Source organism: Bidens hawaiensis, unplaced genomic scaffold (genome assembly GCF_021521415.1).
Source record: "Bidens hawaiensis isolate Kalapana, Puna unplaced genomic scaffold, B.hawaiensis_p1.1 tig00006734_1, whole genome shotgun sequence".
Classification (NCBI taxonomy): Eukaryota; Viridiplantae; Streptophyta; class Magnoliopsida; order Asterales; family Asteraceae; genus Bidens; species Bidens hawaiensis.
Window position 1 is genome coordinate 172,279 of NW_027491459.1, and position 13,774 is coordinate 186,052.

At 34.4% G+C, this 13,774-nt stretch overlaps 1 protein-coding gene across 1 annotated transcript; it reads right to left on the reverse strand.

Moving 5' to 3' along the window:
* Window positions 1–8,955: 8,955 nt before the first annotated feature.
* Window positions 8,956–13,483, reverse strand: LOC143633425 (Golgi SNAP receptor complex member 1-1-like). The gene is made up of 5 exons (XM_077101742.1): window positions 13,329–13,483; window positions 12,770–13,003; window positions 12,485–12,652; window positions 9,196–9,309; window positions 8,956–9,104 (listed from the first exon to the last, which is right to left on the reverse strand). The coding sequence occupies exons 1-5, from the start codon at window positions 13,365–13,367 to the stop codon at window positions 8,991–8,993; spliced, it is 669 nt and encodes a 222-aa protein (XP_076957857.1). The 5' UTR covers window positions 13,368–13,483; the 3' UTR covers window positions 8,956–8,990.
* Between the last annotated feature and the right edge of the window lie 291 nt (window positions 13,484–13,774).

Sequence of the window (13,774 nt, forward strand, 5' to 3'; positions counted from 1 at the left end):
TTAAAGTTTAAAAGATTACTTGTTTTACAAAAACCACCATTTTCATTATATCATGTTAAAACAAAAGATCCGAGCCATCGGATATCTTTTAGCACTTCGTCACTCCAAGAGCTAACCTTGGTCACCTGCAAAATGTAAGAAAATACGTCAGCAACGAATGCTGGTGAATATGTTGACGCTAAAAATATTTTCTTTACTTAATCACCTCTCGAGACTACGTAGGTCTCGGCCCAACGTGGCTTAGGAATAATCAAGTTAAAACAATGCAATATATAAACTCAAGTCTCTATACTCGGTTCCCCCAGCGAAACACCGCAGTGTTCGACTAGTTGAGTGCCTATACGTATGCACAAGGTCATACTCCCCGCAGGCGAGCGTAATTGTGACCAGGTGTGATTTGCCCACCACATATGAAAGGATCCAGACAAACGTACACGCTAGCCTGATGCCAGTATTTATACCCTTGTTTATAAATGTTTTTGAGACACTTAGTCTCATGTAAAGTTTTTTCATATAACACGTTGACTCGTTTGAAAACAAGTTTGTAAAAGTTGGGCGTATTCACCTTTTGATTTGGATCGGCTTCAAACACCGTCCGAGGGTCTTTCCCGTTGCTATCTCGCACCTATAGTAAGAGTATAACCAATTATTAGTCGGATATACAATCCGGCTTAAGACCTTTAGTCTTATTTTATAAACTTTACCTCGATGAACCTTTAGTTCAAAATATCTTTTACTTTAAAACCTTTAGTTTAAAAGTAATTTATAAACCTTTAGTTTATTTATAAAACTCTACGTTTCTTCTTCTCTAAGAAACGTACTCTTTTCTTTTCTTTATTATTTAAGAATAATTATTTATTACTTAAATAATATTTTTATAACAAAGAATATATATACTTACACACATATATATATTTATCAATATTCATAGTCTTATCTTTTATTCTTTCCTTGTTATGCTTTCTTTTATTTTATCGATGTATCGAGTATAACCTCGACTTAAGATTTAAGCCTTTATAATATTTTATTATTATTTTATTCGGACATTATGCCTACCTTTGTTTGGCCTTTAAACCCTAATGACTTGAGCAGCACTCCTACGTCGCTTTGCTTTCCTTTCCTTCACGATCAACTTTTCTTCTCGGTACTCCTTCCTTCGAACACCAAACGATAACACCAATCTTTCACCACTTGTCAGCACGCCTTGCGAGACTCACCATCTTGTTGTGGAGATATAACAAACACCTTCTTGGTCGATATGTTGGTGGAGAGTGGCACGAACTTCGAGGAAACGTTGGCACGAAAAATGAGAAATTGAGACACGCTTATCGAGGTTGGTCGAGTATGATTGTTGGATCTTAGAGAGAGATTGGATGGCTGAGTTTGGGATGTGAATTGTGAGATCCCGGACTTGCTATTTATAGGCAGTACCTGGAAGCCCTTCGCGATACGCGATGGCTTCCTGGTCACCCGTCGCGTATCGCTACGTAGCCCAAGCCAGTCACCATATAGGTCTGCCACGTGTCGCCACGTGGAAGACGGTGTGCCACGTGTTGACACGTGGCGGACGAAGTGCCACGTGTCGGGACATGTGGCAGACTGTGTGCCACGTGTGGACACGTGGCAGAACTTGTGCCATAGGTGTCAGGCCACGTCATCACGATACGCGATGACGTAGCTTCAACGATGATCGCGTATCGCCGTTGACTCACTTCTAGAAGGTTTGACCAAGCTCTTCGTGATTCGCGATGAGTTTGTCCTTTGTCCCATCACGTATCGCGCTGGGACAGAAAATCAGAATTTTCATTTTAAGTCCTAAGGTTTGGAATTTTGATATTTTTGGTCCCTATGCTTTGGAAGGTTGACATTTTGAACTCGAAATTTTCTCGATGTTACAACACCCCAAGAACAAAAACTCACACTTTGCTCACTAGGCGCCACATGGCGTAAAACGCCCCAATTTGTAGTTCATCCACTACACATAGCCTTAAGGTATAAAACTGGATATGATATTCATAATAGGGGTGTTCATGGTTTGATTCGAAACCGTGAAACCGCCCAAACCGGTTATTGATTTGGTTTCACGGTGTTTTTTCGTAATTATCGGTCGGTCGGCTTCAAAATATTCAAACCGTAGCAAACGGTTTGATTTACAATTTACAACAGAAAACAACTGTATAAACTGGACCGGACCGTGTGATTTAATTATTTTAAATTTTATAATATTTATATTTTATATGTATATATGTATTAAAATACATTATTGGGCATAATTAACTTCAAAATGTTAATGTATATAAGATATGTATACTAAGAATGTGTATAATTACAGAACTGTTAAATTATTTAAGAACTTGAAGGAACTCATGAAAACTAACGTCTTTTATAAAAATTTTTGTATGTTAATGTTAGTTGAGTGTAGCTTTATCATTTTTTATATCTATATTTACGATTATAATTTTGAAAATTAATTTTTATACATATCTATGTTTTGTTTTACACTTATGTAAATTTGTTAGTACATAAATTTTACTCATATGTAAACTTGTTATTTATATATGTAATCAAAAAATTTTTATATAAAATATGATAAACCTACTCTTAAATAATGTTAATATATAAAAGAAATTAAAAAAATGTTTGGTTGTGTAGAGTTCCTAAGAGTTCTTAACTTTTTTAGAGTTTTTAAATGATAAATAGTATATACTAACAGTTAAGAAAAAGATGAGCAAAGCCTAGATGATGCATTCTAATAATAAACTTCACAGTTTGTGGTTAAATTGTGTTTTGCTATTTTGTTGTATACTTGTTAAACTTTATAAATTCTTGACAACTTTACTATTAATATACCATACGTTAACGGTTTGTTTAGGTTCGGTTTAAAAGTTATACGGTTCGATTTTGGTTTACAAAAATAAAAATCATTACCAACGGTTTGGTTCACGGTTTGCCCCAAAAACCATGAAAACCGGACCGTAAACACCCCTAATTCATAAACAAAATTTATGGGTTTAGATACGGTATTGTGTTAATTGATACTTGAAACACCCCCAAACTTAAAGTGTCTCAGAAGTTAGGCTTACTCATGCAACATAGTTCTTTATAACTTGAATAATCCACCTTACATTACAATGGAAGACTTTAACCAAACAATGTCGACTCAAGTCACAAGGACTTATCTATACTAATTAGCATAAACATAGCAACGGTCGTCAGGATGTCAGTCTGCATGCCAGATAGCTCCTACTTTAAACCAGCCCTTACTTGAGCGTTACCCGCCAAACACTGACATGCACACAAAACTCAGCTTACGATGAGTGAGTGCTAGCTTTCATAACATTAATGACACACTAATGTTACCCTATGAACACTCATATTACGGGAGTACCCACCATGACTTTCCTGTTCGTACCACGAGAGTACCTACCATACGCTACAACACTTGTACTACAAGAGTACCTTACACATAAATACCAACTAACCCATATACATTCAGAATTATAACTATACGCAGGTTCAGGACAAACTTGTATACAAAGACCTATTACTTGTTCATAAAGAGCATGTTGTTCGTCAATAGGACTTATCATTTGTCCCCGTCAAGACATGCTGACTATCCATAAAGGACCTACCACTCATCCTTGTCAAGACATGATAGTCGTCTGTATAGGACATGCTAACCGTCCATGAAGAATGTTCTACTCGTTGCAAAGGACGCTCTACCATATATATATTGCCGTATCTAGTTAAGCCATATGCCTCATGTATGTATGTATGTATGTATGTATGTATGTATGTATGGTCAGGTTCTTTTAAGAACCAAACCCAGTTATGAAAACTTTTTTTAATGAAAATACTTCTAAAACTTTATGTAAGCTCTTCCAAATTTATAAAAAAATAAATAAATAATTAAAACATGTTTTTGTGTTGGTTCTTAAAATTTTTACGACTCATAAGAGTTCTCAAATTTCTCACGACTCATAGGAGTTCTAAAAGTATCCTAAGCCTACACTAATACACTAAAATCTACTACATGGTATGCATGCAACTGTACGGTTGGTCATAAGAAATGCCCCCCCCCCCCCCCTTCTCTCTTCTCCCATCTTCGGTATCACCCAGCCGAAAATAACATGGAGGAAATCGAAACTCACCCGACAAAACTGAATGGTGAAGCCAAGAACACCCTGGATACCCTTAAAAAATTAAAATTACTCCACATCTTTAGAAAGTTGTGATGGCAGTCGTGTCAATCCTTGTCCTCGTGTAGTTGTGTTCCAGCCATGACCATGACAACAAGTGTCTAGAGCCCACTACTCCAAGTGAGGTGTGGGGAACCATCTTTGACTATATAGTGACTATAGATTGTAAAGAAGTGGTTATTCATTTGCGAGGCTATCATTTTTGTATGTATGTGTAACATGCAATGGGCCTTGCTTATGCATGTGTAACATGGGGTGGGCATTGAGTTAAAAGGGAAAAAAAGAGACACCTTGACTAAGTCCAAGATAGCTTAGTTAGAGCTGGATGTGGTGGACTTCAAATCAAGAGACCATGCAATGTGTGTAGTATTTTGATAGTGTACGTTTCTATATATTAATCTGCTCCTTTAATAAAAGAATACTACTTTGTCACTTGTCACTCTCTTAGTTTTCCTCACATTTTTTAAACCCATTTTATTATTAACCCAAAATAGCATTGTTCTTATGTATATATATAAAGCAAGTGCGTTAATGATTATTATTTCTTCTTTTTTTTTTCTTTTTATATTTTAACGTCATGTTTATCCTTAAGTAATAAAATGAAATAGTTTAGTTATAGGAAAAGAACATGCCAAATGGGATTAAAGTGGTCGGAATACTGCTTTCTTATTAATATATTTTTGGATTTTCAAGTATATAAAATAAAAGTCAACTAAAATACTTTCTTTCTTAAAAAAAATTCATTATATATATTGACTACATTCTCATAAATTTGTTTATCGACATACTAACCATTTAAAGTTATTCTTTAGGTTTATTTTGGAAAGCTGGAATCATGAAGTTCTTTTCTTAGCTATCATATATATAACTAACTATTATTCCTTGTAATATGGGGTTGTTTTATATTATTCGTTTCTAATATTTAATATATTTTTTTGGATTTTAATGTTATTTATTGTAAGGAAATTCTTAATATACTTAGGATTTGATGATGAAAGAGTTTCACAAATAAATGAGATGTTATAACTCACTTTAAAAGTTATATGGGTTTGGTGAGACCTATGACCCATTTTTTTTACTATAAAATTGTTTATTAATTATAAATACTATTTTTTAAAAAAACGGATACTAATTTTAGCATATCCCTATTTTATATGATTTTTATATCAAATATTTGATGAGATTAATTTTTAAGATAATGAGATGTTATAACCCGTTTAAGAAGTTATCTGAGTTTGGTAAGACTCATACTCATGAATTCGGTTTAAATGCATGAGAAAACTTCATTTACAAATAAAGCAATATGGTGGCTTTAGAGAATTTAAGGAGGTTTCGTTTATACATATTTAAGATTAAGATTTAATACCTAGTCTTGTTTTATTATTTATGGTTGGCTTGTACTTGAAAGAACTCGTGTTTTCACATGGACATCTATACGTCGCTTTGTCAAGATTTACAGGCAGATATTGACTAAAAATTTTGATTATTGATAAACTAGGTATATTGACCAACACAATCGTAGACGTAGTGTACAAGGAAATTTTTTCTTATTAGTAAATATTTGTGTAATGTTTCTTTAGTAATTCCATTAATTTTAACATTAACTGTAATTTTATTAACAATATATGATAATTGTGTTGCCGATTGTATTTTGATTAATGTTTAAATTTTCATCAATTCCCCGTGTAATACACAGGGCTCAAACTAGTATATAATAATCATATACACACATAGACGATATAAGTAGAATAAAAACACGAGATTTTATGTGGTTCGGTCAAGGCGACATATTTTCACGGGCTTTCTCTTTATTAACTCAGACACCTCCACTTCTATCCTCGTCTCTCTCGCGCCACCACACTGCCGTCGGACCTGTCGGCGACTTATCATTGCATCTCTCTACCTGTCACTAAGACGAAACAATCAATTAAGAACAATTAATAAAAGTCCTCTTTGTGTTTTATACTTGATCAATCAGTTTAGCTAACCAATCACTATAAGAAGAAACAATCATTTAAGAAACAATCAATTCACCAAATAGGACTAAGCAGTTTAGTCTAAAGTAAGTCAAATGTAGATAAGAAATTTAATCTTTTTACTTGAACATAAACATTATGTTTATCAAAAGTTGAAAACAACATATACAAATGCTGGCGACTCCAATTTAGAATCTGAGTTGGCTGCGGACCCCTTCATCACAAGAGGAGACTCATAAATAGATTAAATTGATGTCAACATCTTTTAAACTCAATCTTCATTTCTAACAGACCAAGAAAACGGCTTCTTCTCAGTGTAGTCCATTCGATGCGTAATTGATCACAAAAATTGCATCTTGGGGAATTTTCATTATGAATGGAATAATTGGGTGTCGATTAATTAAATATTTTCGATTGGCGTGAGGTTTACTGAGAAAAATACAAACTCGAGTAGCTTTATGGAAGAGAAACATTCAAATTAACACTAGCCTTTGCTCCTTATGTGGTTCGTTTGATGAAACAGCCAATCACCTACTCGTCTCTTGTGAAATCACAAGTATGGTTGGGACGACACCTAGTCAATGGTGCAAGATACGGCCTATTTTTGCTTACTCACTTAGATACATCTTCGTTTACCATAGCACTATTTTGGGTGGCAAGAAAAAGGAAATTAAGGGAAATTTAAAAGGTGGCATGTTGGTGCATTTGGAAGGCTCGATACAATAGATTTTCACCAATAATCTAGCAACCGTTCACACTATTATTGTCTACATAAAAACATTGGGTTTTCTGGATCAAAAATAGAATTAACGATTAGACCATTAATTGGAATAACATGTTTTGTTCATTGCCAAGACTTTTTGGTATATAAATACTACAATTTCTAGTAGGAAAAAAAAGGATATAAATGTTGAATTTACACGTAAACGTGTTCGTACTTTAAACATTACATAAAACTTATAAAAATTAAAAAGAAAACATACATTTGTTAAGTATTTTTCAAATATGTTGCTACTTTTTGTACAAATTTAAGTGTAAGTTCTTGATTTAATTTCTTTCTTTTAACAAAATCAAGTCAATAACTAAAACTTACAAAAAAAAAAAAAGTTAGCTATATGTTGCTTAGATATTTATTGCATATGAAAAGAGATTATTAAATAATTTGATTTGAAAGGAAGGGGACAAGAGGGGGAGTAGTTACTAAACATAGCATATGATTCCACATAATTTAATGGAAGTCTAATCTAATCAAAAAGTGGATCAAATCTCTTTACAAGATTTGTTGTCCAAAAAAACAAGCCCCCATTGTTTCCAAAAACAAAACATTAAGACATATTACACCAACAACCCAAGTACCCACTTTAGCCTTAAAGCAATGAAATATCATCAAACAAAGGTAAATAAAGTTACCTGCACTTCTTTTACTAAAATTCGAAAAAATGTTTTCTTTAGTAAAAGTTGCAATTCAATCTAGATAAGACCAACAAAAAGTCACACTTTTTAAAGTTTTACATGTAAATAATGTTTTAAGATCAATTCTCAACTACGTGACGAAAAAGTAACCAAACAAATGATGCCATTTGTCCACATTGATATAAGTATGTAGGAAATGACTCCAAAAGTAGTACGTTTTAGACTTGTTATATTCTGATTAGTTGGGGTTTTCTAGATTAGCATGTAACTTTAGTAAAAAGGGTAAAAGAGGATAGGTGTTATAGGCGCGATTCGTATGTGTTCCGAGGTTTTGCATTGAGCACTATAAAAGCTAGAACTGCATCTTTCAGGAAGATTAACATCATCAATGATTAAAGGCCAAGAAAGTATAGTAACATCTACACATAATCATTTCCAATATACAACCAAGCATGCCAATTAGCATTCAAAACAAAAACATTCATTGCAGCTAAAGAACACACACCGTAACAATAGTGTTCATGAATCGGGGTGTTCAAAAATCGTTGAAACCAACAAAACCACCCAAACCAAAATAAGCCTGCCATTTGATATTTGTTATTTGTATATTTTTATATCTGGATATGCATCATATCAAATACAAATATTTGTTATTTGTATACTTTTATATTTGAATATGCATCATATCAAAAATATAAATAAGTCAATGACTTCGATAAAAAGAAATTTTCAAACCGACAAAACAAGGCCGTCAAACCGTACCCAACCCGTTCACTTTGGTTTGTCGTTTCCCAAAACAGCAACTAGCTATTCGGCCCAAAATTTTAATCAAAACTGACCAAACCAAACGATGAACACCCCACCCCTATCAGGTGTTCATGTACATACACAAGTTTATTGATTTGTACAACACACTTGTTCTAGTTCTCATTTTGTAGGTATATTGCAACCAAGAAGCGTTTTCAAACATGCAAAACTGATGACGGGGTGGCTTGATTTTGCTAACATTTGCAGCAAGATGTAATATAAGAAATAAACCGATATTTCTTATATTACATCATACGTTAACAACTTAACATATAACCAAACCATGTAATACAATCACAAAAACTAAACCGAATAGGTGTCACGTCATCAGTTTCACAAGTTAAACCTGGACCAGTTTCACAAGTTAAACCTGGACGTGTCTCACAAATAAAGTTGAAAATATAAAAACAAATAAATAAATAAATTACCCTCACACTCATAAAAAAACACTTACCAAACTTTGTATTTTGCAAAAAAAGTAAAAAAATATGTGTGATTCTATACAAAAACAAGCTAAAAAGTTCACTTTTACAATCAATTGATTACAAAAAAAAATGATTGGTACCTCAAAGCCCTGACTACCAATGACCATTCCCTATTTTGTGAGCCAGTAAATCAGAATTAAAAATGTGCAAACCGAGGCAACTAGAGAAAGAATTATGGTGTCCATAGACTTCTTTTTGTTTATCGCTGAAATAATGCTATTCACCTGTAACAGATTAAACCGGCATATAAAAATGCTTGTTGATTTTGGTGTCGATATTAAGAAGAAAACCATATTTTAAACATGTGATGCTTACAGTTGGTAGGCGACTGCTAACGTTGCTAAGTTTTGAATTAACGCTTCTAAATGTCGAGCGTTGAAACACAAGTGAACCAAGGGTGTCTTGTGCTTGTGATATTACACCATCCATCTGTGCATACACATGGAATTTTTTAGATAAAACAGTGGTAATGTTATAAACTGATTATATGAAATGTTAATAGATAATTGGTAAATTTATTATAAAAGGTTGGGTTCTTTGTGACTGTTTCAACACAGAGTTAACTGCCGTCACTTCCCTTCAACCACCACGACCATTGTTCTTGAAGCTCTTGGTGTTCCCAGCACCAGCCCTTACTTTCAACCACCACCAATGCCACGTATAAACAATCTAATCTTAGGTTGCGTTTGGTTTGCGATAAAATCAAATATAAGTTTAGGTCTGCAATCCAACAATGCATCAATCGTAAAACCCCAACTTCCAGATAACTAGCATTATAATCAAGAAATCCTAATTCCAAACCCAAAAGCCCAACACACGCAATCAAGCAAACATGTATACAACCGCACTCGATAACAGAGAAGCCAAAATCACATTTTCAGACTTCAGGTCTCGTTTAGGGGGGGGATTGGAAATATGGAGAAAGGAAGACGTAGCCGAAGAACAGCGGCGGTGGTCAGTTTTGAACTTGAATGTTTAATTAATTATTGTTTTTTATAATACTAATAAGAATAATAGATACAACTGATAATAATATAATATAAATGTTCTTACCTTTAAACATTTGATTATTTAATCACATAATTCATCTAATCCACATCGGTGCCGTGACTGTTTCTGCAACTGAACCAAATCATTTACCTAAAGTGTTACCCAAACAGAGAAAAATCAGACAATATGTAACCAAATTTTGCAATTTTCCCTTAGTTTTACTTTTTTAAATGGCAAGCTCACACACCTTTCACCTTTGTATCAAATGGAACTTGCACCCACAATCGATGGGGCATCAGGTCAAATCTACAACCTATTTAACGATAAAAGTGATAAGAATAATAGAAGCTAAGCAGTTGCACATCTTAATAGACTCCAGTTCAACTCACAATTTCATTGATCAACGTTAAGCGTTGAGGTTGCAACATCCACTTCAAAAAATTAGTGCAATGAAGGTAACAATAATCTATGGCCACCAACTGCCATGTCCAGAAATGCGTACCGATTTTCAATGGCTGATTCAGGAGACCTGGTTCTAGGAGGATGTCCTGGTTAATCCTTTAGATAACTACTTTATGGTCCTTAGGGTGCAATGGTTATAACCACTCAATGATATAGTTTGGAACTTTGTCAAGTTTATGCAGTTCAAGATAAATAACCAAGTGTTTGAACATAAAGGGGCTGGAACTAATGAAGTAATCTTGCGTACAGCTGAAAAAATGAATGAGGTCTTAGTTCAAGCAATTCTGTGCTCAATTTACCTGATTTCTTAAAGGCTTTCGTAGTGGAAACGAATGCTTCGTCTAAAAGGTTAGGGGCTGTCGTTATGCAGGAACACCATCCAATTGCTTTTATAAGCAAGGCACTCTAAATCAGACAACAAGCACTTTCTGTTTATGAAAAAAGAGTTATTGAGCAACAAACTTGGATGCATAGTTATTTAAAAGCCCTCGCTTCTTGCGCCTAGGCCCATTTTTCAAGTGAGGCTCAATAAATGCGCTTTTAGTTCCTAGGCGAGCGCTTCGGCATTGTCTATGCCAAGAACATGAGAAGATAAAAGCCGAGCAAAACAAACGCAAAGAGTGCTATTGAAACTTTGGTCTAGGAAAGGTCGACTTACATTTGAATCTTGACTATTTTATAACTTTTGGTACTAATTAGATGATATTAAATGTTATATATTAGCTTTTGTTTATTCTATTTGAAGATTAGTATTATTTTTCATATACATAATATATTTTTTATTTTTTATTTGAGTGCACTTTTTTTTCCTTAGGCCCTCGCTTTTTTTGCGCCTAGGCCCTAGGCGAGGTCTATGCGCCTAGCGCATTTGATAATTATGCTTGGATGGCAAAGAGTTATTTGATTATGAAACACTTGGTTATTCGGATTGATCATAGAAGTTTAAAGCCACTTCTTGAGCAACAAACTTGGACGGCAAAGTTAATGGCTACAGTTATGAGATCGTTTATAAACAAGGCGTCGGCAATTTGGTAGCAGATGCCTTGTCAAGGGTATATGTCACTGTCATCATTTACTACTATGTTATTGAAAAGGATTAAAGCAACTTGGCAACAGGACCGGCTCCGAGAAGGCGAAATTTTTTTTGGGCCTTAAGTGAAAGGAACATTTTATTAGGTTTAAACAATTTAATTTTAAATGGGCTTACTTGGTTATGATTTGAGTTGTTTAAAAAACTTTTGTATAAAAATAAATTTAAAAATGTCTCAAATAAGACTAGAACTCACAACCTCTTGGTTAGATGGCATACATCTTTGCCATTAGACCAAGCTAGTGGTCATGTAATTGTGTTGAAACATTGATTATACATAAATTTTTTTTTCATAAAAGTATATATTTAAAAAAACAAAAAAAAATTTGGGCCTAGCGGGGTGTCGGGCCTATGGCCGTCGACTTCCCTGCCTCCCCTCATGGCCGGCTCTGCAGTTGGCAGGAAGATGCTAACCTTCAAACTCTTAGCTATTATTCTAAACTCTAAAGCTACAGCAAGTTCAGCAAGTGAAGAATGCCAAATGGCAGCTAAGAAATGACATTATCAAATTGTCAAATTACAGTGTCCAAAGGAGATGCTTTATTGGAAAGGAGCTACTAAAGAGGTCCATTTATGATTTTAGAGAAAATTGGTAACGCTGCTTATAGACTGGATATTCCTCCGGAGTGACAGGTTCATCCCACATTTCAAGTTTCTTTATTGAAACTAGATTATGGGCCTCCTGATCAGGTGACTTCTATACTAGCTCCTGTGCGCAGTGAAGTTGTTCCATTGGCAAGTTTAGACCGGAAGTTGGTTAAACGAGGAAAGCGGCCGCTGTCAAGCTGCTGGTTCAACGGAGGGATGTTCTGTTGGCTAATGCAACTTGACAACAATTATGTTGGATTTCCTATTTTCCTTTTGTAATTCTTGTAGCCAAGAATGTTGTTTAGAGGTTAGTATTTGCTACAGAAAACGTCAATAGTATAACCTGACTTATTCCTATCTAACTTCATATAAACCAATTTAATCCTAAAACCAAAACTACTAACTATTTGAAGACAAGATAAACATAAACTTTAATAAATCAGAAACTAGTCACCAAAGACATAAGATAAGCACCTGTCCTGTACTTCTCATGAGAGGGGAACGCTCCTTAAGAAGAGACTGCTCCTGGGACCCACTGCCCTCTTCTATATCTAATCTTGCTCTGTCCAATTCCCTGAAATCTTCAAGCAGTGACGCATGCTCTCGTTTAGCTCTAAGGCTAGAACGAAGCCGATTGAACTCCTAAAATAACACAACCAACCTTTATTAACACTTGCATACAAACCAGTTCTATAGCATGCATAATTAATGTGTTCACCTATAATGAAACAACAATAAAGAACAAAGAAACACAAATACCTGAGTAAGATCATGATGGATTTCCTGATGACGTGTCAACGAATGAGAAAAGATTTCTGACCCACCGGACGACACCCAAGCTTGCATTTGTGAAATGACTTGATGCAACTTTTTAAGCAGCTGGTCTATGTTTGTTCCGAGGTTACTCTCGTTATTACCGTCGTCAACTTTCGTAGACACGAGTTTCCGATACATATGCATTTGATCATCCAACTCTGCTTCAAGATTCCTTGCCTACAAATCCAAAATGTTAACTCTAACATGCAACATACATGACATTGTTCATATTCATATAAATAACAAACTATGAGATTCAACAGGTAATAAAAGCTTCATTATGTGAATCAAATCATTCATTGATAATAAAACCCTAATTTGTTAAAATTGTGATCCACGTCCACTAATCGGCGTCTATAAAACCCTAATTTGTTCAAACAAGCAAACAAAACCTAAAATTGAATGTAAATATATGGCGGTATAACGTCAATTGAAAATTGAACGATTAAAAACAAATAATGATAAGTGTGGATTAAGGATTGATTAATAGAAATGAATAAACCTGTTTTCGTAAGGAGTCCCAAGAACTTGGCGGATCCATGGGAATTGAATTCAATTGAAATTGAATTGTTTGATTGATTTTGAATCGAATTGGAATCACAGAGGACGCTTGAAGACGAAGGAAACAAACAACTCAATCATTTCATTTCTTATGTTCATCATAAATTGCATTGTTTGTTAAACTTAATAATTTTAACTATTCATACTCCTCATGTTTTTTTCTTATTTAACTTAAAACAATTTTTAACGGCGTTTGAAACACCCTTAATACATGAGAAACAGGACGTCAACAATCGATACCGATTGACGTACTGATTGACGCTCTAGACCCTTGACTCAGTCGAGCCAACAACATCAGGTGACCTTTAAGATCTCAAGTTTTGATCATTACCATCATGTCATTGGACCAGAAGGCCAACTGTAATTGTATTGACCGTTAAAAGAGTA

Excerpts from the sequence above, each read along its gene's own strand:
- LOC143633425 (XM_077101742.1), bottom strand. The coding sequence starts at position 13,367 with ATGGATCCGCCAAGTTCTTGGGACTCCTTACGAAAACAG. Across the intron at positions 13,004-13,328 it reads GGGACTCCTTACGAAAACAG|GCAAGGAATCTTGAAGCAGA; the intron begins GTTTATTCATTT and ends TTGGATTTGTAG. Across the intron at positions 9,105-9,195 it reads TTAGCAGTCGCCTACCAACT|GTGAATAGCATTATTTCAGC; the intron begins GTAAGCATCACA and ends AATCTGTTACAG.